The sequence below is a fragment of the Malania oleifera genome, chromosome 4 (genome assembly GCF_029873635.1).
Source record: "Malania oleifera isolate guangnan ecotype guangnan chromosome 4, ASM2987363v1, whole genome shotgun sequence".
Taxonomy (NCBI): domain Eukaryota; kingdom Viridiplantae; phylum Streptophyta; class Magnoliopsida; order Santalales; family Ximeniaceae; genus Malania; species Malania oleifera.
In genome coordinates this window covers 79925159-79949852 of record NC_080420.1, presented here as the reverse complement: position 1 = coordinate 79949852, position 24694 = coordinate 79925159, and the positions used below count along the sequence as shown (strand labels likewise).

General features: G+C 35.4%; 1 protein-coding gene across 2 annotated transcripts in view; it reads left to right on the top strand.

Annotated features, from left to right (window-relative positions):
- The window catches only part of LOC131152729 (uncharacterized), a 136212-nt gene that overhangs the window by 13111 nt on the left and 98407 nt on the right, over positions 1–24694 (top strand). For both annotated transcript variants that reach the window (XM_058104568.1, XM_058104569.1), the window contains exons 2-4: positions 3588–4314; positions 15788–21780; positions 22274–23775. In XM_058104568.1, coding sequence (XP_057960551.1) covers positions 3588–4314; positions 15788–21780; positions 22274–23775 — 8222 coding nt within the window. The remainder of the gene's footprint in view (positions 1–3587; positions 4315–15787; positions 21781–22273; positions 23776–24694) is intronic.

Genomic DNA, 24694 nt, shown 5'->3' with positions numbered 1-24694 from the left:
AGCAGCAATCTACTGGTCTTTGCAAGTCTGAAGCGGAGTTGTTGAATCTTTGATGGCTCTCTTATTTCTTTCTTTCCAAGCACACCAAAAGATGCCGAGAGAGATGAGGTTCCCTTTCACTTCTCCTTGGTGGCTCTGATGCCTTTCCAAGTCCAAATCTCCCCTCCAACTGAATTTGCTGTAACCCACTGCTGTCCTGCTAAGGATAGAACCAAATTCCACAAGTTTCTTGTCTAGGGGCAGTGGAGAAGAATGTGGTTGACTGATTCTGCATCAGCCATACAAAGAAAACACCTATTTGTGACTGTAAGCCCTCTTTTCTGCAGATTGTCAAGGGTTAAAATATTTCCATGTATGGACTCCCAAACAAAAAAGGCAAACTTTGAAGGGGCTGCCATTCACCAAAGTTCTTTTGAGGCTTGTTTAGCAATGATTTTACTGAAAAGCTTAAGGTGTTAGGTTTTGGACCAACAATGCATATCAAGCCATAACACTTGGGGCGTTCAAAAAATTACTGAAAAACCAAAAACTGGACCCAAACTGAACCATTTAGCATTTTTCGTTCAGTTTTTTGGTTTCGGTTTTTGATTTCAGATTTTAGTATTATAAAGAAAACGTTTTTGGTTTTGATTGAACCAAAAATTGATTTATGAATATATATTTATTTATTTTCATTTTCAGATATTTTATACATGTTTTTTTTATGATCTAATTGTGCTACTATAGAGTTGAAACTATTTATTGCATTCTAAAATAAAGTTAAAATGAAAATGTGGGGAATGGGAATGGGTGGGGTTTTTTTAGAGAAGTAGAAGGTCTTCCACCTTGTTTGTTTTCGATGTGGGCCAAGGAGGAGGGGTGAAAACAAGGCCAGCTACACTTACTTGTATGTACTAGTAGGATCTATGTGTCCCACATAGCCTATATGGAAGAAGGGATGACCCCTGCCCCTTTTATAAAAAGCAAATCCCACTCTCACATCCTCATCTGTTTCAGCCACATATCCCTTGCACGTGTAATGTCAACATGTGCTTGATTGAAATTTGAGCTGATGAAATATTTTATCAGGTATAGGCCAAGCACAATTGAATGGGCTTCAAAATTACTTTGATGTTGGCAGTTTGGGCCCAATATTAGAAAATTTTTAGACTTTTGAAGCACCTACAAAAAACCGAAATTGTTAACCAATTTTTAATAAACTGCTGATTTTTGGTTCAGTTTGGTCTTGCAAATTAAAAACTGATCATTTGGGTTCATTCATCGGTTTTTGGGCAAAACTGAACTGAACTGAACTGATTATACTAAACATTCCCTAGCATGTGCAGCCAGATTTCACGTGAGTGAGAAACAAGTAATGAAGAATACCCATTTAATAACAATAAATTGCTGCAGATTAGGAGACCTTTAAAGGCTTTCTCACCAGATGTTTGTGTGCTTTGTTATAGTAATTCCAAAACAGCCTTTCACCTCTTTTTGCATTGTGATTTTGCATGGAGGATTTGGAATAAATTGTTCGCTGTTATGCAAGAGAGTTGTGGAAGATTTGTTAATCACTTCTTTTGTGGGCTTTTGAAAAAGGAAGGATAGGGCAGCTCTATGGAAGTGTGGTAAGTATGTAGTTTTATGGGGTCTTGGGTTGGAATGTGATGCACAAATTTTTTCTGGGAAGAAGTAGAATTTGTATTTGGTGTGGGAAAAGATTCAGTTCTTGACTTCTTTATGGTTTTTCGGGTTTGGAATTTTTAGAAAAGCTAGCTTTTAGGGTTTAAATAGGGATTGGAAGAATTGGTTGGATTGATTTCTGTTTTTTGATGTTTTTGTTTTTCTCTGGTTTGTTCTAGATTTTTTTGAGAGATGCTTTTTCTCCCTTTCCCCCTTGTAAGTTCACGTCCTATTATTGAATTTCTTTTGCTATAACAAAAAAGGAAAAAGAAACTCGCCATGGGGGTGTGGCAATTTTTTTTTGGCAAACAGACAATAAACGCGAGCAACAAGAGTAGAACCTGGGACCTCTTGGTACTCCTTGTTAAGGAATCACTTTACCTAAAAGCTAATGGGTTTGTTTGGTATCTTTTCTATTTCCTGTTTTCTATTTTTTTTTCTATATAGTGAATAAATAAATTATGAAAATGCATTTGTTTAGGGCTTGTTTGGTATCGTTTTTATTTTTTCGTTTTCATTTTTCTAGAGTGAGAAAACATGTTTGTTGATGCTGCTAGTTTTCTATTTTTGTTGTCAATTTTCAGTTGTTTGTGGAAAAATTGAAAACTAGATTTTATAGTTTTCAGATGTTTTGGCTACCTGTTGCCAGAATATTTTCATATATAGAATTAAAATTTTTAAATTAAATAATTTCTTTTTGACATAATTTTTGGTTGAGATTAAAATAAAATGATCATATATATTTAAAATGTAATTAAAATAAAATTTTCAACAAATTTCAAAAAAATTTTAAAAAATAATAAGTCATGTACAAAATGTTTTTACTATTTTTCAACTATCATGTAGAATAAGATTGTTCTTGTAAAGAAAATTTTGAAATATAAAAATTAACTAACATAATTATAATAATGTTTATTTTTATAATAGTTTTTTAAATTTGTACTATTTTGTAATTTTATTATTTTAACAATATTTTTAAATTTTTATTTGATTCAAGGATGAAAATGAGCATTTTTTAATTAAGTTTTTAATTTGTTTGTTTTAGAAATCTTAACCAAAAGGTTGCTGGTTTTTGGTTTTTAACTTCTAAGCTGTTAAGTTACGGGGGAGCAATGTTTATCAAGCCTTAGCACCTTAGCAAAGATAAAGGCTTTTGTGTATATTGATACTGTAAAATTTTTATAACTGCAGCATCATTTGCTCATTTATTTTGAGTTTTATTATTTTTTTTCTGTACATTCTTAGTAGTATTTTTGGCTTGTTCAATCTTTTCTAGATTACTTTGTGATTGGAAGGACTGCAGGTGGTGCTTTTATAAAATACATTTGAAAATTCAAGAAGATTATATTATTTTTGAGTCTTCATTACTAAATTGTTTATGTTATTTTTTGAAAAATGAATAAATGCCTCACACTGAAAATCCAGCTGAATGGGAGGAGTTGATTTTCACTTCTCATGAAGTTTTCAGATTTTGGGCAATTGGAGGATTGTAAATTTTTGTAGCATACATCTGTCATTTTTGGTACATTTTGAAAATCATGATGCAGATCTTTGCCCTTATTTGTTATGTGGGAGAAGGTGTTTTCTTTGCCTTTCTTTGTCCTAGTAGCTTTTGCTGGATTGCCTTCAATTTTTTCAACATGACTTGAGACCTTTGTCACTTGAGTTTGGTGTCATTTTGCTTGTATCCTTTATTTTTCAGGTTTCCTTTCTTGGAGCATTCTTTATTTTCAGTTTGTTGTGTTGTTTCTTCTTTTCCTAATACTTCTTTTTCTTTTATAAAAATGCTTTATGCTAGAAATAAATAATGCGCCTCTTATTAACAATCATACTCACGCGAACAAATTTTTTCATTTCAATATGGTATTGGCGAATTTTTTCAGGTACTCACCATGTCTCTTGTACACTGGTTGTTTATTTTGTAGGGTTGGCTTCAACTCAGTGTATCATTTAACTGATTTGCCATCATTTGTGAGTGGCAAATATGTTGTGCTATTTGATCCTCAGGGTGTTTACCTCCCAAAGGTTTCCTCAGCAAATCCTGGGAAGCGAATTGACTTTGTTAATTCTTCAGCCATCTCTCAATACGAAGACCAGTTCTCTCCATATCGTGCTTTTGGTTGTGACATGAAAAGTCCTTTTTCAGGAACTTTATTTCGTTTTCCTTTGAGGAGTGCAGATCAGGCAGTGAATAGTAAGCTTTCAAGGCAGGCATATTTGGAAGATGACATTTTGTCCATGTTTATTCAGCTTTATGAGGAAGGAGTTTTCACATTACTCTTTCTTAAAAGTGTGCTGTCAATAGAAATGTATGAATGGGATGCTGAGGAACACGAACCAAGGAAGCTCTATTCATGCTCTATCAGTGCAGCAAACGATGATACTATATGGCATCGACAGGCACTTCTGAGATTATCGAAGTCTGTAAATTTATCAAACAGTGAAATGGATTCTTTTTTATTGAACTTCTTGAGCGAAGCATTAATTGGGACCCAGTATAAGAAAAGGATGGACACCTTTTATATAGTGCAAACAATGGCATCGACATCAAGTAGAATTGGCTCTTTTGCGTTAACAGCATCAAAAGAGTATGATATACACCTGCTTCCGTGGGCATCGCTCGCAGCATGCATATCAGATGATTCACCAGATGTAATTTGCAATATGTTATATGTCAATATATTCTTTTGCAACTCTTTCTCTCTCTCTCTCTCTCTCTCTCTGCTGCCGTTTTACGCAGTATTTGGAATGCAGATTTCACTTCTAAACTTGAAAATTTTACACACATGCACCCATGTTTTTTTAATTGATAAACTTACTAAAAAAGATATTTGGGAAGATTAAAAGCATGTGCACACAATATGCACACACATGGTCTTAAATTTCCATTAAATTGCAAAAAATTTCACTGAGAATTACACTTTCTGCTGCCCTTAAAATTGAAAAGGAGGCCAATTTATGGCTTACAGAATTTCCTTAGGAAGTTGCACAAATCATCCGGAAAATTCATTGAAATTTCAAAATTTCAAAGAAATTTGTAAAAAATGTGGCTTTGGAACAACTTTCATTTTGTTGTAAAACTTTACGTAAATTTTGAGAGTTTGCTAATTCCTGTACTAAGTTTGACACATTCAAAGAATTTCATTGAATGAAAGCTTTTATAAGTTACATTTGCATATAAACTTGCATTTAGTTAACTTACTAGTTCCATTTATATTAATTGATGTTTTTGATATGTTATCTTTTTACTGTTTTTGCACATTATACACCATATTCTTGTCCTTTATTTATTTTGTTTGCAACATTTCTTTTCTAAATCAAGCATTACTACTTCTGTTAATTGTTTCCAAAGTTCCATAAGAACGTTCATCATTTTCTACGGCCAAAGTCAAAATTTACATTGAAAGTTCTATATTTTTAAAGCCTCAAAATTGGAGTTGAAATTGAAATATTAAACCTGGCACAGATGTATATGTATACAAGTACAATTACAGCGCACCTAGTCCACCTTTATTGATGTTCCCCACAATTTTTTCCCCATAATGCGTATCATTATATTACTACTTTAGAGCTTCAGCTGTTAGTTTGTGGGCCAACAATATATATCAGTCCTTAACGTGGATAGATAAAACAAATGATAAGCAATGCCCATATAGGGAATAAGATATTTCTCAACAAACAATAAACACAGGCAACAAGACTAGAACCTAGGACCACTTGACAACCTGGCTTCGATATAATGTAAGATTACCACTTTACCTATAAGCTTAAGCTGTTAGGTTGTGGGCCAACAATGTATATCAGGCCTTAGCACGCATGATTCTTAGGACTAATAGATGATATGCCTATTTCCATTTCCCAACAATTTGAAATTCTGACCATAGTTCCACTCTCCTACTAGCTCTCCCTCCTATGATGTCTTCCATTGCCTTTTATGTGGTGTTAGGCTTTAAAAATTTAAATTGTACTTCTTCTGAAATGGCTAATGCCATCTTTATATAATATCTGTGCATGTGTGTGTATGCGTTTGTGTGTGTGTCTGCACATATTTTTATCAATTAATACTTGCTTTCTTTTATATTCTTATTTTGATACTTTTTGTTATAGTTTGCCTTGAAATGTACTGTAATAGATTCTTTTATTGGCTTTTGTTTGCGCAGAAGCATGTTGGGGGAACTTTGGGCTGTTTGCTACCAGCTACCACTGTAAACAATTATGGGAGGAAAAATCAGAAATGAAAAATAAAAACTGAAAACTAGCTACTTGTTTGATTAGTAATTTTAAAATTAAAACAATTGAAACTCTAATTGAGTGCATGTTCTTTTTCGTACCTGAATCTAATGGCAATTCAAAACTATAATTGAAGCAATAAAAATGCAAAAGAATACAAATTAGAAAATATAAAAATAAAATGAAAGTTATAATTAATTTACTTATTATTATACTTTGTTAGAAGAGATTGGGTATTTTAGTAATTGTATGGTGTAAGTGGGGTAATGTTGTCATTCAGGTTTTTTTATTGTTAATATATAAGACTTGGCTTCAGAAACTGCCGCGTCCTTTTACTCTTGCTTTCTTATTCTTCTCTCCTTTTTCTTCTTTTCTCTTCCATCTCTAACTTTACAACATGGTATCAGAGAATTTATCTCTTCTATATCTGATTTATCTGAGTTTTTTTTTTTTTTTTTTAACGCTCTTTTTCGTTTTTCATTTTTTTTTCTTTATCTTCCCTTAATTAGCTCTCAAACTGATTTTCTGGTTGGTTGAAGAGTCATTTAGGGACACTCTTCATCTCGGTTCTGCTATGCAGCATCCTTGGTAGGATGCTGTGGTAGGATGCTGTGTGTGTTAATGGTGATTTGCTGATGTGAAGTGAGTTATGCTCTGTTTCTGGTATGATGCTGTTGCTGCATTGCTGTTCATTGGTTGGTTGTGGCGCGATGATGCTGTGTGTTCTTTTGCCTTGTCAATGTCCTCTGTCTCTGTCCATTTGTTGTACTCTGAAGCACTTGTTAACACTGGGTGGAGGCATGCAATGGATATAGAAATGAATGTCCTGACCACTTAGGGGACATGAGATATGGTGGATCTTCTTCTTGATAAGGAGTTGGTTTGGTGGTGTTGGGTTTACACCATTAAATATCTTCCCGATGGCTTTATTGAACGGCTTAAGGCTCAATTGTTGCCAAGGGGTATGCTCAAACATCTGGTATTGAAACGTTCTCTCCTGTTGGTAGAATAAATTCTGTTTGTATTTTGATCTTGTTCCTATATTGCTAGACTAAATTTTATTAGTTAATTTTGATTGTCCTCATACGAGTTGAAGCTTATGCGGAAAGAAGTATACATGGAGCAGCCTCCTGCATATGTTGCTAACTGGTAGATTAGTGCACTGGATGTTGGTGCTTAAAAATTTTTAAATGATATGGGACTGTGGCTGGCCGATCCGAGAGGGAATGAAGTTCAATTGGATGGTTCTAATAGAAAAAAGTTTAGAAGGCAGTGAGAACTTGCAAGATTACAGAGTTCCATCAATTATGAAGTAAAGGGCTTAAAGAGAGGGTTTTAAAATTAGGGTTTGGGATTTCTTTTATTTATTTATTTATTTTTATTTTTTTAGTTTTGGTTTTTTTGTTTCTTCCTGCTTTGAGGATCTATTGTCCTCTTCTAGGATGTGATTCTCTCTTTCTCTCTTTCTTAATGAGGTTCTTTTGCTACCAAAAAGAAATAATACTGTATCTAGATCTTGTGCTGAAGCAGAGTACTGTGTTATGGCTGATAATGCTAGTGAGCTTATGTGGTTGAAGTCTCTTATGTCAGAAATGGGATTCTTGGTTAAGAAGCCCAAATGTGTTTTGTTAGTATCAAGCTTTTGTTTATATTGCTGGCAACCTAGTGTTTTGTGAGAGGGCAAATCACATTTGAAGTTGATTGTCATTTTGTGAGTATGCTGTGTTGAAGGAGGTTGTAAGAAACCCATTTGTGAAATCTTTGGATCAGTTGGGTGATGTTTTTCTGAAGGATTTATTTAAGTGGCCTTGTTTATTGGTTGTAACAAGCTGTGAGAATACTTTGTTGAAGGAAATTGTAAGAAGCCCATTTGTGAAATCTTTGGATCAGTTAGGTGATGTTTTTATGAAGGATTTATTTAAGAGGCCTTGTTTATTGGTTGTAACAAGCTGTGAGAATGCTTTGTTGAAGGAGGTTGTAAGAAGTCCATTTGTGAAATCTTTGGATCAGTTAGGTGATGTTTTTATGAAGGATTTATTTAAGAGGCCTTGTTTATTGGTTGTAACAAGCTGGGGTTTGGTGATAGTTATACACCTTCAGCTTGAAGTGGAGTGTTAGAAGAGATAGACTAGTGTAGTAATTATGTGGTGTTAGTGGGGTATTTTTGTCTTTAATGTTTTTTGGGTATGATTTGTGTTGTTGGTGCGGGGGCGAGTTGTAGAAGGATCTTGTGGCAGCTAGGGTTCCAAATGATGAAGGGATCCCTGCTGAGGCATCTAGGGTTACACTCGGGGGGAAGAAGAGGCCAAGAAATAAATTTTGGGCCACTTCCTCCTTGTTTTGTTAGTGGAAAAAGGAGGAGCCTCATTAACTAAATTAGGCGACTTAATTGAAGAGGCTCATTTAGCTCCAGGCTTTATTTTGGAAAAGGGTCAGACCCCTAATGAGCCCCATTTTAAGGATAGAAGAGATAGGATTGAGTCTCAGATGGTTCATGTTACCAGTCAGGCCCATTCTTTTAGCCTAGATTCTCTAAAATAGCATACGGGTAAGATGGATTTTCTTCTAGCTGTTAATGTAAGTCAATCTCCAGCTCCCAATGACATACGTGGAACATGTCAATATGGGGAGCAAGTCCAGGACAACATTAGCTTGGTCTCGGAAGAGCCCCTTGGTGACAAAGATGATAAATTCGAAAGTATCAGTTTGACTGTTGCTTTTGACTTTGCAGAGGGGCTAGCGGCATGAGTTATCGTGGCTAATGGAGGAACTGGTACTTTGGGAAGGAAACCTGATGTTTCAGTAATTAAATTTGACAAGTCTAAGAGTCCTAAGGTCTACGCTCGTCGGAAGACTGCTTTGAAGGGTGCAGAAATGAGCAATTCAATCAAAGAAAAGAAAGAGAAGTTAGAGGAGGTAGTGCCTGAGACCGTGAAGAGGAACTTTAATGAAGAGTTAAGTATCGTGGAAGATTTTTGTGCTAAGAAGTTAGGTAATTCTTGTGATAGGGCTAGTAAAGGTCATGTGACAATTGAAAAATGGTAATTTTTTTTTGATGACTTATTATATTTTTAAACATTTAAAGAAATTTATGGATATTTGGTTTTATTATATTTTACGTCCAAATGGTTATTGTGCTTTTATTTTCAACAATTTCATATATAGAATGATTTAGTTTACAAAAGTGAGTTTTGGATATTAAAGCATTTTGCTACAACAATTGTGAAGCATAAGATCATATACCAATTTTATTTCTTTGAAGAAAGGAATTTGTGCACTATTATTTGTCACATCTGCCACAAAAGGGCCAAGGCATAAAATCTGGTTTTCAGCCTTTTGTAGTAACAAATGAAAATCAGCAGTAGAAATAGAAAATTAGCGATGTGGACAAACTTTGTTTTTAAGAAATGATACTGAATGACCCCTTAGTAGTTTCAATTTAAAAAGGTCATTCCGCTTTGGCATAAAGTCGTAAGAAGTAAGTTGGGTTGGATGAGAATGGTTAGGATTCCAGTGCTAGTTTAAGATGTTCTTTGGGGAGTTTGTGGAGGTCTTTTATAGATTTATTCTCTTTCACTCCTCACACTAAATTTGAAGTGGGGAGGGGTTCCTAGATTCATTTTTGGAAAGACCCCTTGCTTGGGAATGCTTCTTGTTCCACATCTTTTCCTGGTCTTTTTAGATTGAGCTCGGAGCCGAATAGAGTTATTTCTTTCTTTGTTGGCAATTTGAGTAGTCTTTTGGTTTCTTGGAATCTCCATTTTAGGAGACCTTTGAACGATAGGAAGATGGTGGAGTTGTCACCCTTGTTGCATTTACTGAATAACTGCAGCCCGTCCTTGGGGAGGGATGTTCATTCTTGGCCTTTGGATTACTCGGGGTGTGTTTTCTTGCAAATCATTCTTTGAATTCTTGACCTATTCCAACTCTAGATTTCCTCTTTATCCTATTATTTGGAAGACGAAAGTCCCCCCAAAAATTAAGGCTTTTACATGGTTGGTTGTGCTTAGCAAAATTAATACCAATAACTTGTTGCAGATCAGGAGACTTTGAAGGCTTTCTCTGCAGATGTTTGTGTCCTCTATTATAGGAATTCTGACACATCATTTCATCTTCTTCTGTGTTGGAGGATTTGGAGCAAACTTTTTGGTATCATGGATGTGAGTTGGGTTTGTCCTTTTTTTTGGGTGGAAGATTTGTTAGCCACTTCCTTTGCAGCTTTTGAAAGAAGGATATGGCAGCTTTGTGGAAGTTTGGCATTTTTTTGCTGTCTTATTGGGTTTATGGTTGGAGTGTAATGCATGGGTATTTTCTAGGGAGAAGTTAAACTGGGTCTAGATCTTGGTGTGTGGCACATATCTGAGGTGTTTGGAGTGGTAGGAAAGACACAAATTTGAGTGTTAATGTTGCCTTGGCTCAAATTATTACCTTGTCTTTATCAATTAAACAAATAGATGAAGTGGAGCTGCTTAAGTGGCATGTATGCATTTGCAGCATGGTCTTAATTTTCCATGAAATTATCAAAATTTCCATCAAAATTTCTGGTTTCTATCACCCACGAAATCGAAATGGCAGTCGATTTTCATCTTGCATAATTTCAGTCGAAATTTCGATGAATCATCTGAAATTTATTGAAATGTCAAAATTTTTGCGAAACTTGTTGAAATTTTAACTATAGAATGCAATTTCCTTAGAATTCAAATGTGAAATTTAAACAGAAAGTGAAATTTCTCTCTTAATTTATCTTATTTTTTTAATTGAAACAAAATATTATTAGTTATTACAAGGAATTTTGAAATGACATGAAAAATTAAACTTTCAACAACATTTTATTTAACCATTCATATCTAAATTATTTTTATTTGTATAATTAATCATATTTAATTGATTTATGAATTTCATTTATATCAACCTAATATGTTTAATATACATATTATATTACAACTATTGCACATATTATATTACAACTATTGTACCTCATACACAACATAGATGTAGTTAATTTGTAATATGCTAGTCCTAAAACATACATTATGTCTATTAACCATATCTAAATTTTCATAAAACATTCTCATGCTTTATTATTAATCTCCATTGTTTTTTTCAAATTGAAACCAAAATTGACATTGAAATTAAAAATTGTCATCGAAATTTCCATACTTTTGGAACTTCGAAATTTTAGTCGAAATCGAAATTTAAGACCTTGATTTGCAGGAAAGTAATGTGCTTTGTAAATATGTTTATGACTGAATTCGAACAATTTCTGTTCTTTTTTTTTTATTAAAAATGACCCCGTTTTCTTAGTTTTTCATAATGAAAAATTGAACTTGTTAGTCTTTCAATTTCATTTTCTTTGTGATTTTTACTGAAAGTGATTTCTTGAAAGTTGTTACTGATATTAGTAGACCTGTGTTCTTGGTAAAAATTCTAAGTGCTGCTTGCTTGATTGGATAAAAACATAGTTCTTTTTATTTTGTTGATAGTTTTTAATCTAGATTTTTTTTTCCTGTTTCTTATTAGTTGGAACTCATGCCGTACTAAGATCAATTTCCCCTTATTTGTTTATTGATTGGTAACCAATAAGCTGCAATGTCTTCTGATGTGCCCCTCTTCTTATAGTTCAGGGTCTTATGGAACTATTTAATTCTCTTCAACCATATTTCACTACCATTCTTGGAAAGATTTGTTTTCATGCGTATCATTATTTTACTCGTGGCCTTATGCTACATACATGGTAATGAAGAAATTAAGCAAAAAATTTCGCATGTTTAGGCGATCCTAGTGCTCTTTCTGCTTTACTTGAATGGTATAAATATTTTATTGTTCTATCACAACAACAACAACAACAACAACAACAAGCCTTAAGTCCCACTAGGTGGGGTTGGTTACATGAATCCTTTCCCGCCAATTCACTCGATCTAGAGCGTTTTCCTCTATTAGATTAAGGGCTATTAAATCCTTCCTCACTACCTCATTCTAAGTTATTTTAGTCCTACCCCTACTCCTTTTCATGCCAGAAATGATAACTAACTCACTCTTCCTCATAGGTGCTCTACTAGGCTTGCGTTTCAAATGTCCAAACCATTTGAGCTACCCCTCCCTTATCTTGTTTTCAGCTGGTGCTATACTTAAATTATTGTGTATATGCTCATTTCTGACTTTATCTTTTAATGTTAAACTATTCATCCACCTTAACATAAGCATCTCAGCAACTTTTATTTTTTGTACATGTTTCTTAGTTACCCAACATTCTGAGCCATACAACATAGTAGCCTTATAGTTGTCTTATAAAACTTTCCTTTTGATTTTAAGGGTATTCTACGATCGCACAAGTACACAACACACCTGACGCACTACTCCATTTTAACGAATCTGTCTTAATTTCATGTATTACATCTTCTTCAATTTTCCCTTCAGCTTGCATAATAGATCCAAGATATCTAAATCTATTAATGCTATTAATCTTTTGATTATCTAGTTTAATCTTCTCCCTATTGCTACTCCTTACATTACTTAAATTACATTTCATATGTTCTATCTTTTTTCTACTTATCTGAAACCCTTTATACTCTAATGTGGCTTTCCTAAGTTCTAGCTTAGATTCCACTCCACTTCTACCATCATTAATCAACATGATATCATCTGCAAACAACATATACCATGGGATCTCATTTTGGATATTCCTATTTAGTTCATCAATTACTAAAGTACAAAGATAAGGACTCTAAGTAGAACCTTGATGTACATCTATTGTGATTGGAAACTCTCTAGAATCTCCTCCTACAGTCCTAACTCTAGTCACTATATCATATATATTCTTAATGACCTCCGTAAATCTATTGCAAACTTTTTTTCTAATACCCACCAAAGAACTTCCCTAGGCACTCTATTATAAGCTTTCTCTAGGTTAATAAAAACCATATACAAGTCCTTCTTTTCCCTAAACTTTTCCATTAAACTTCTTAAAAGATAAATAGCTTCTATTGTTGATCTCCTGGGCATAAAACCAAATTGATTTTCTGAAATCTTTGTTTCTAATCTTATTCTATCTTCAATTACCCTTTCCCATAATTTCATCGTATGACTCATAATTTTAATTCCACGATGGTTATTACAACTTTGAAGATCGCCTTTCTTTTTGTACAAAGGTACTAACGTACTTTTCCTCAATTCTTCTGGAATTTTCTTGGTTTTTATTATACTATTGAATAGATTAGCTAACCAAATAATTCCTTTATCCTCTAAACATTTCCAAACTTCAATTGGTATTTTATTTGGTCTTATAGATTTTCCACTTTTCATCTTTTTTAATGCCATCTTAACTTCAAGGACTTTAATTTTGTGAATAAATCTCCTATTTTTAGTCTTCTCAATTGTCACTTCTAGGTTCAATCTTTCATTTTGGTTTTCATTAAACAACTTATCAAAGTATCTTTGCCACCTCTGTCTTATGTCTTCTTCTCTAATTAAGACATTATCATTCTCGTCCTTTATACATTTTACATCACCTAAATCTTTGCATTTTCTTTCTCCAGCTCTAGCAAGTTTATAAATGTCCTTTTCTCCTTTTGTATCTAGTTTAGTATATAAAACATCATAAACTCCATGTTTAGCTTCATTGATAGCATTTTTTGCATTTTTTCTTGCTTCTTTATATTTTTCAAGATTTAATATGTTTCTACATGTTTGCCATATTTTATACCAATTTATTTTTGTCTTAACGACTTTTTGAACTTCTTGATCCCATGACCAACTTTTTTTTACTACCTGAGTATCTTCCTTTGGACTCACTTAAAACCTCTTTTGCTATCCTTACGATAGAATTTGCCATTTTATTCCAAACAATATTTGCGCCAACCTTATCCTCTATTGTCCAATCACACTCATTCTTCATTTTATCTTTGAATTTTACTATATTATCTCCCTTCAAGTTCCATCATCTAGTCTTCTTGTGTTGATTTATACTACTCTTTCTCTTCCATTTTTTAATATATATATCTAGTACTAAGACTCTATATTGTGTAGCCAGACTTTCACCTGGAATAACTTTAAAATCCTTACAAGATAGACGATCCCTGTTTTTAGTTAAGAAGAAATCTATTTGGCTTTTACTATACCCACTCTTGAAAGTTATTAAGTGTTCTTCTCTTTTTATAAAGCAAGTATTCAATATAATCAAATCGTAAGACATGGAAAAATCCAAGATTGTATCACCGACCTCATTTTTATCTCCATATTCATGGTCTCCATGTATCCTCTCATATCCTATATTATCCTTACCAATGTGACCATTTAAATCAACTCCTATGAATGTCTTTTCAGACATTGGTATCTCTTGTAAAATACTATCCATATCTTCCCAAAATTGTCTTTTCAGATTTTTTGCTAAGCCTATTTGGGGAGTATATGCACTAATGACATTCACCATCTACCAGCCTAAAGCTATCCTAATTTTGATGATCCTATCCCCTATTCTTTTAAGATTTACTACATTATCTTTTTATGTGTTTATCTGCAATAATACCCTCTCCCTTTTATACTGACCCGGTCTACTCCCTTGATCTAGGTGAATTTGGTAAGAACTCATGATAATAAGATCTGACAAAGTTTTACGCCGGCTGTCAGCTACCTAACACAACCCTACTCCTTTATAGGGGCTTGGGACCAATTGTGTGTACGAAGAATTTGTGTTATATAAGGGAAGTACATGCTTGCTATTTTATTTTTTTGTACAAACTTATTTCACATAGACAATTTTCTAAGTCATGCCCTACAACTAATAGAAACCACACACACAATTCAATGCATTAAAAATTTTTAAAGCATAAAATTTCGGGTGTTAATCCATGTAGACTAAAATAAAAAACCATGCAATAGTACTTTTTGAAAAAATATTGTATATTCTAAAACTTGCAAATGAGAACACAAAAAAAAAAAAAAAAAAAAAAATGCATACAGTAAGCCTACAAATAAAAAAAACACAAAATATCCACTAATAACCAAATATTGGAAAAATTATTAATAATCGTAATAAGAAAAGAAATTACAAGAGAGGAGAAGATCTCACCGGTGGCTGAAACTAAAAAAGGTAATGATAGCCGCTTGAAAAATACTATCGTAAGTACCTTTGATGCAAGAAATTTGATGCTGCTACTGAAAATCAATTCGAAGAATATTAAAGCAACGAGGGATTGCTAGAATTCTTCAAATCTAAAATCAAGATTCAAAATCTGATTTTGTTTAGTTGTGTAAAACAATTTTCATTTTTTATTTCTAGATTTCAAAAAGGCAAAATCTTTTCCAATTTTCCAAAAACCATATAAGGTATTATTTGGGAACATTTTAAAGCTTGAGTTTGTATTTGTGTGAATTTGGAAGAAACTTAGTACAATTTTATACTATGTATATCTAAGTCTACGCAAATCCAAATCCAAGAACTAAAATCCATGCTCCCAAATGTAGGGTAAGAAGTTAGAAATTTAGAAAATAAAAGATGTTTTCCAACTTTCCTATATAAATTTAGAAAATTGGAAACAAGGTGCCAGTTTTTTGATTATTTGAAAAATTAGAAATGGAAAATAAAACTATTTCCACATTCGATTAGTGCCAATTTAAAAAAAAATATTATTCATTATTATAATACAAATGTTTTAAAATTGAAAATTAGTTTTTTTTTTATGTTGTATTCTTTGAAAAACTAAAATTAAAAATGAAAACTTGTTTCGACATTAAACTTGCCCTATTTTTTTTTGCATGTTTGTATGATCCAAGTACTCATTTGAAAAAATATAAGGTGTGCTGCTTTGCTTGCATGGTATAAGTTTCTAATGTTCTAAATGTTTTTTCAAACTTAAAAATATAACCTATTTTTTTTTTTTAACTTGATTGTTAATAGGATGATCCTCATAAGATTGGTCGTGCCTTTTGTTTTCTTCCGTTGCCTGTGAGAACTGGAATGACTGTGCAAGTTAATGCATATTTTGAGGTTGCTTCAAACCGTCGTGGCATTTGGTATGGAGCTGACATGGACAGAAGTGGAAAAATTCGTTCTGTCTGGAATAGACTTCTTTTAGAAGATGTAGTGGCTCCTACTTTTACACAATTACTGCTTGGGGTACAAGCGTTGCTAGGTCCAACAAAGTCATACTATTCTTTATGGCCCCGTGGCTCTTTCGAGGAACCCTGGAACATTTTAGTTAGGCACATATACAGAAACATTTTTAATGCTCCTGTCCTGTATTCAGAATCTGAAGGAGGAATTTGGGTATCACCAGTTGATGCCTTTCTTCATGATGAAGAGTTCACTAAAAGTAAGGAACTTGGTGAAGCCCTTGTACAGTTAGGAATGCCTATTGTTCATTTGTCCAAACCATTGTTTGACATGTTGTTGAGCTGCGCATCTAGTTTTCAACAGAGTGTAGTAACTCCTGATTCAGTACGTCATTTTCTTAAGAATTGCAAAAAGCTGGTCACACTAAGCAGAGATTACAAGTTGATTTTGTTGGAATATTGTCTTGTGGATCTGATTGATGCTGATGTTGGGCCTCATGCATATAACCTGCCTCTGCTCCCTTTAGCAAATGGTGATTTTGGATCTTTATGTGAAGCTTCAAAAGGAATTTCTTATTTTATCTGCAGTGAATTAGAATATATACTGCTTCAACAAATATTTGATAGAGTAATTGATCAAAATATTCCTGTCAACATTTTGGCTAGACTTACAGCCATTACAAAGTGCTCGAACACAAATCTTGCTTTTTTTGATGTTCCAAATTTCCTTGAGTTATTCCATAGATTTGTGCCTGCTGATTGGAAATATAAAAGCAAAGTATTTTGGGGCAGAGAATCCAATTGTGGCTTTCCTTCTTCATCATGGTTTGTGCTCTTTTGGCGCTATCTTCGTGAACGGTGTGAAAATTTGTCCATGTTTGGTGAATGGCCCATCTTGCCTGCCACTTCTGGGCATCTCTACAGGGCCTCAAGACAATCAAAATTGATTAATGCAGAAAAACTTTCTGATAAGATGAGAGACATCCTTGTTAAGATTGGATGCAAGATACTAGATTGCAACTATGGAGTTGACCACCCAGACTTATCTCACTATGTAAGCGATGCTAATGGTGCTGATGTTCTAGAATCAATTTTTGATCTCGTCTCTTCGAATAGTGTTATTATGCAAACGTTTCTTCACAATTTGAGATGGGAAGAGAAGGATGAGCTGCGTGGATTTCTTCTTGATCCAAAGTGGTATCTTGGAGATTGTATGAATGATTCTAGCATTTGGAATTGCAAGAGATTGCCCATTTATAAAGTCAATGATCTGGGATCTTCTCAAAATATTCAGTTTTCTGATTTAGTAAATCCTCCAAAGTATTTACCACCATTGGATGTCCCTAAGTGTTTTCTGGGAGGGGAATTCATTAGTAGTTCCTCAAATATTGAAGAAGAGGTTCTATCAAGATATTACAGAATTGTGCGAATGGGGAAGGCATGTTTCTATAGGCAGCATGTGTTATACAGGGTTAGAGAGATACAACCTGAAGTTCGTGATAGCATCATGCTCTCTATTTTGCAAGACCTACCGCAATTATGTGTTGAAGACACATCATTTAGGGAAGTTTTGAGAAATTTGGAATTTGTTCCAACCCTTATGGGATCTCTTAAGTGTCCTGCTGTGTTGTATGATCCTCGTAATGATGAACTGTATGCTTTATTAGATGATTGTGATAGTTTCCCTTGTGGTGTTTTCCGAGAATCATCTATATTGGACATGCTGCAGGGTTTGGGCCTTAAGACATCTGTGTCTCCCGAGACAGTCATAGAATGTGCACGGCAGGTGGAACAGTTAATGAATGATGACCAACAAAAGGCATTTTTAAGAGGGAAAGTGCTTCTTTCCTACCTGGAAGTAAATGCAATGAAGTGGCTACCTAATCCACTGACTAATGATCAAGGTGCTTTGAACAGCTTGTTTGCTCTAGCTGCAGCTTCATTGAGACCTCACGGCTTAAGATCTGAGATTGATAAGTTTTGGAATGATCTCCGCATGATATGCTGGTGTCCAGTTCTAGTTTCTGCTCCTTATGAAACTCTACCATGGCCTGTTGTATCATCCATGGTTGCCCCACCAAAAATTGTGAGACTAAAAGCAGACTTGTGGCTTGTTTCTGCTAGCATGCGGATACTGGATGGTGAATGCTCTTCCTCAGCCATTTCACGCTGCTTGGGTTGGTCTTCTCCACCAGGCGGAGGTGTAATTGCTGCCCAACTACTTGAGCTTGGAAAAAATAATGAGATTGTGAATGACCTAGTGCTTCGACAAGAATTAGCATTAGTAATGCCTAGGATGTACTCTATTTTAATGGGCATGATTGGTTCAGATGAAATGGACATTGTGAAGGCTGTTCTTGAAGGGTGTCGTTGGATTTGGGTGGGAGATGGATTTGCAACCTTGGATGAGGTTGTCCTTGATGGACACCTTCATTTGGTCCCATATGTACGTGTTATACCTACTGATTTAGCTGCTTTCAGGGAATTATTTTTGGAGCTTGGTGTTCGGGAATTCTTGAAAGTGACTGACTATGCTAATATATTATGTAGAATGGCTACAATGAAAGGTTCCACTCCTCTGGATGCACAGGAAATCAGGGCAGCTTTACTGATTGTGCAGCATCTGGCGGAAGTTCAATTCCACGGACAAGAAGTTAAGATCTATTTACCAGATGTGTCTGGAAGGCTGTTCCCTGCCTGTGATTTGGTTTATAACGACGCTCCCTGGTTGATGGGCTCAGAAGATCCTGACAGCTCATTTGTTAATACTTCTAATGTTGCATTGAATGAAAAGGGAACTGTTCAAAAATTTGTGCATAGGAGCATATCTAGTGATGTTGCTGAGAAGCTTGGTGCTTGCTCCCTTCGTAGGACCTTGCTGGCTGAGAGTGCAGATTCAATGAATTTGAGTTTGTCTGGGACTGCTGAAGCTTTTGGACAGCATGAAGCCTTGACAACTAGACTCAAACATATTCTTGAGATGTATGCAGATGGACCTGGGATTCTCTTTGAGCTGGTGCAAAATGCGGAGGATGCAGGAGCTTCTGAGGTTATCTTTCTCTTGGATAAAACTCAGTATGAGGCTTCATCTGTTCTCTCCCCCGAAATGGCTGATTGGCAGGGTCCTGCTTTGTACTGTTTCAATGACTCCATTTTCAGTTCACAAGATCTATATGCAATCTCACGCATTGGTCAAGAAAGTAAACTGGAGAAACCTTTTGCCATTGGCAGATTTGGACTGGGATTTAATTGTGTTTATCATTTTACCGACATCCCCATGTTTGTTTCTGGGGACAACATTGTTATGTTTGATCCTCATGCCTCTCATTTGCCTGGGATCTCCCCATCTCATCCTGGCTTGCGAATAAGATTTGTCGGTAAAAGGGTTCTAGAACAATTTCCTGACCAGTTTTCCCCCTTCCTACACTTTGGCTGTGACATGCAGCACTCATTTCGTGGTACCCTCTTCCGTTTCCCTCTTAGGAGTGCAAATGTTGCTTCTCGAAGCCAAATAAGGCAAGAGGAATATAAACCAGAAGATGTCATGTCACTCTTCACTTCTTTCTCTGAAGCTGCTTGTGAGGCTCTGCTTTTTCTTCGCTGTGTGAAAACCATATCTGTTTTTGTGAAGGAAGGAGCTGGTCATGAGATGCAACTCATGCATCGTGTTAACAAGCACTGCATCAGTGAGACAGGAACTGAGCCCAATGCACAACAGCATATGTTCAGCTTTGTTCATGGAAATCAGCAGGATGGGGTGGATAAGGATCAATTCTTTAAAAAATTGAGCAAATCCATTGATGGAAATTTGCCATGGAAATGCCAGAAGATTGTGGTGACTGAGAAGAGCACTTCTGCTGATGTTTCACACTTGTGGATAACTACCGAGTGTTTAGGTGGAGAACAAGTCAAGGGCAGCCCTGCAGCCTCTAAGAAAAAGTCTCATAATTTTACCCCCTGGGCTTGTGTTGCTGCATATTTACACTCGGTTGATCTTGATAGGGAGTCCATTGACTTTGTGAATGCTGAGGAATCTTTTGGATTAACTCCTGATTCACTTAAAATTCAATTGGCTTCAATTAGAGATAGGAAGGGTTTTGATGGACGAGCTTTCTGCTTTTTACCATTGCCAATCAGCACTGGTCTCCCAGCACATGTAAATGCGTATTTTGAGTTGTCATCGAATCGAAGAGATATCTGGTTTTGTAATGACATGGCAGGGGGTGGAAAGAAACGCTCAGACTGGAATATTTATCTTCTTGAAGATGTTGCTGCTCCTGCTTATGGTCACTTGCTTGAAAAACTTGCACAGGTTATTGGCCCATCTGATTTGTTCTTTTCATTTTGGCCTACAACAACAGGATTAGAACCTTGGGCCTCAATGGTGCGAAAGCTGTATAAATTTATTGCTGATTTTGGTCTTCGTGTATTATATACAAAAGCTAGAGGGGGGCAGTGGATATCAACGAAGCAAGCGATTTTTCCTGATTTTACTTTCCATAAGGTACATGAGCTTGCGGAAACACTATCAGATGCTGGACTACCTCTAGTGAATGTTTCTAAACCACTTGGAAAAATATTTATGGAGGTTTGCCCGTCATTGCATTTCCTCACACCCAAATTGCTAAGATCCCTGTTGATAAGGCGGAAACGTGGTTTGAAAGAGAAGGATGCAGTGATCTTGGCCCTTGAATATTGCTTGCTTGACCTCAAAATACCTATTCAGTATGATAGTTTGTACGGTTTACCTTTGTTACCTCTTGCTAATGGGTTATGTATGGCATTTGATAAAAAGGGTGTGGGTGAAAGAATTTTTATTGCGCAGGGAGATGAATATGGTCTTCTGAAGGATGCAATTCCTCATCAGCTTGTAGAATATGGGATTCCTGAAGGAGTTTCTGAAAAGCTATGTGATATAGCCCAGAGAGAGGTCTCAAATGTTTCATTTCTGACATGCAATTTGCTTGAGAAGCTCTTCACAAGGTTACTCCCTGCAGAATGGCAGCATGCTAAGAAGGTAGCTTGGACCCCTGCTTATGAAGGCCAGCCAAGTTTACAGTGGATACAACTGCTATGGAGCTATCTGAGGTCATGTTGTGATGATCTCTCATTGTTCTCAAAGTGGCCTATTCTGCCTGTTGGGAACAGTTATCTCTTGCAGCTTGTTAAAAATTCTAATGTTATTAAGGATGAAGGGTGGAGTGAGAACATGTCTTCATTGTTGCTGAAAGCAGGGTGTTGTTTCTTGAGGCATGACCTCCCAATAGAGCATCCTCAGTTGAAAAATTTTGTGCAGTCTCCAACAGCCACAGGAATTTTAAATGCTTTACTTGCAGTTGCTGGTCAGCCAGTGAACGTTGAGGGGCTCTTCATTGATGTATCTGAAGCGGAGCTGCATGAGCTTCGAAGTTTTGTTCTTCAGTCCAAGTGGTTCTTTGAAGACCAGATGGATTACACACACATTGACCTTATCAAACACCTCCCTATGTTTGAATCATTTAGAAGCAGAAAACTAGTAAGTTTGAGTAAACCTTCCAAATGGCTTAAGCCAAATGGTATACGTGAAGATCTTCTGGATGACAGCTTTATACGCACGGAATCAGAAAAAGAAAGAGTCATTTTGTTTAGATATGTGGGGATTAAAGAACCTTCAAAAGCTGAATTCTTCAAAGATTTTGTACTCAATCGCATGTCGGAATTCCTTTCACAGGAGGGGGCTCTTTTGTCCATCTTACATGATTTGAAACTTCTAATTGAAGAGGATATCTCCATCAAAACTGCACTTTCTGTGACACCTTTCGTTCTAGCTGCCAATGGATCTTGGCAGCAACCATCAAGGTATGAATTTTAATTTTCTCCTGTTCTATCTGCTTAATTGTGCTTGTCTATTAGAAGTGATTAATGACCTTTATAGTTTCTCATCCGTTGAATCAAGTTGATTCAGACATCAATCTGTACTTGATTCTGCATTTTGCTTGTATGTGTGCAAGGATTAGGTCTTCCTACTAGGCATGTTAAATATACTAAGACTCCCTATATGTCATATTAAATATATTTGAACTAGCTTGGATACTATTATTTTTATTTTAGTTTCACTTTCTGTGGGTCAATTTATTATTGTCCTTTGTGTGGAAGAATCTCGATCTCTCTCTCTCTCTCTCGATTATACAAATGTAGTTGAAACCCGTAAAATTAGTAACAAAATCTGCAAGTAATTTTTCCAGTGAAAAAATGACTGTCACTGGACCTATTTTGTCACTGAGTCCACTCCCATTGTTATATTTTGAAGCATGTGATAACATTCCATTTTTGATTGTATTGTTTTTGGCAGGCTTTATGATCCTCGCATTCCTGAGCTATGGAAGGTCCTACATAGAGAAGTTTTCTTCCCCTCTGATGAATTCTCAGATCCTGAAATTCTGGAGACTTTACTTAACCTTGGACTTAAACAAAACTTAGGTTTTACTGGTTTGCTTGATTGCGCTCGTTCGGTTTCATTGTTGCATGACATTAGGGACTCAGAAGCACTAATTCATGGGAAGTGGTTGTTAGTTTGTTTAGATACTCTAGCCCTCAAGCTATCAGCGGGAGAAGACAGTTCTGGTGTAATTAGAAATACCATGATATGTCAAAACAACGATGTTGCTGATGGTGATGAAGAGCATGCCACTTTGCCAAAGAGAGATCCTTGTAAAGATAATCTAGAGATTGAGGTATTTGTTGAGAACTTGATCCATGATAAACCAGAAGTTGAGTTCTGGTCAGAAATGAAAGCAATTGCTTGGTGTCCTGTTTGTGCTGATCCACCTGTACAAGGACTTCCGTGGTTGATATCCAGTAATCAAGTTGCAGCTCCAAGCACTGTAAGGCCGAAGTCACAGATGTGGATGGTGTCATCTTCTATGCATATACTAGATGGTGAATGCTGCTCATTATACCTGCAGCATAGACTTGGTTGGATGGATTGCCCTAACATAAATGTTTTGTCCACTCAAATAATTGAGGTATCCAAGTCCTATGGGCAGCTAAAATTGTATTCTATAACGAAATCTGATTTTGATGCTGTGCTGCAAAAGGAAATTCCATCACTTTACTCAAAGCTGCAAGAATATGTTGGCACTGATGATTTCATGATTCTAAAATCTGCACTGAGTGGTGTTCCCTGGGTTTGGATTGGGGATGATTTTGTGTCCCCAAATGCAGTTGCGTTTGATTCACCTGTGAAATTTAGTCCCTACTTATATGCTGTCCCGTCTGAGTTATCAGAATTCCGAGATTTGCTTTTAGCGCTTGGGGTGAGACAGGGTTTTGATATTTGTGACTATTTAAATGTTCTCCAGTGCTTGCAGAGTGACGTGAAAGAATGCTCATTATCAGCTGATCAGTTAAGTTTTGTCCGGTGTGTCCTTGAAGCTGTTGCAGACTTAAATTTGGGCAGGCCATTGTTTGAAGCCTCTTGTACTCAATTGCTTATTCCTGATATCTCTGGAGTTTTGAAGCCTGGTGGGGATCTTGTATATAATGATGCTCCATGGATGGAAAACACTGCTTTTGTTGGGAAATCTTTTACACACCCTAGTATAAGCACTGATCTGGCACATAGGTTGGGGTTGCAATCACTTCGTGGCCTCTCTTCAGTAGATGAAGAAATGACCAAGGATTTGCCATGCATGAACTATGCTAAAATAACTGAGCTTCAGGCATTATATGGGGGCTGTGAATTTTTGTTATTTGACCTTCTTGAGCTGGCAGATTGCTGCAGAGCAAAGAAACTACACCTTGTCTTTGATAAGCGTGAACATTCTCGCCAGTCATTGCTGCAGCATAATCTAGGTAACCAGTCTTCCTAGTGTTTTTTTTCCTTAATTTTTTTAGAGTAAATTTTAAATAAATTTTAAAGATATTTTGACAAAATTTGGAAAAAAAACTTTTAGTTGTAGTAATTATATGGGAGACTATAGTCACTATATAAGAATTATTTTCAGGCAAGTATAAAATTTGAACTTTTACTTTAGATGATAGAGCTCTATTTTTCAATATAAATTGCATGAAGTAACACTTCATAATTGAAGGGTGGGAAGTGTTGGAGTTTATTATATAATTTGCATATTTGGGGTAACCCTTCTTTGTTTATAATGGAATTTGGGATAGAGTTCCTGGTGGAAAATAATCTAATCTATGGGCTCTTCGCTCATATGTAGAGAGAGGCCTTTTTTTATTAAGAGTATGGTTAAAAGTCGGGGACATGTCTGAGGTAGTGTACTTTAGCAATTGTATGGAGGCTATCAGTCAGTCATCCTTTGGCGTTATCCACTTGGCAAGTAAAGTTGTTTCTCCACTGTGGTGTCATTATTATATCATATAAACTTATTTTTAAGCATCGTTGGTGAAGCTTGTCAATATGCTATGCATAATTTCAATTTTCAACATAGAAGTCCTGAAAAAATTATGGTCTGTTCAGTTATGGCAAATAGTTTTCATTTTCCATTTCCAATTTTTCAATGAATTGCAAAAATGAGACATTGTTTTCCAGTTTTTGATATTTGTACAGCAAAGTTGGAAAGCATCTTTATATTGCTTTTAAGTTTTCCATACAAATGTTACAAATTGGAAAGTAAGGTGGCATTTTGTGACTCTTTGGAAAATTGAAAATGAAAAATGATAACTTTTTTCCACAATTAAACAGGCCCTTACTTTTTCCATGGAAAATCCATTACTTGAGGTATCAACTACCAACAATCCTGTTTCCCAT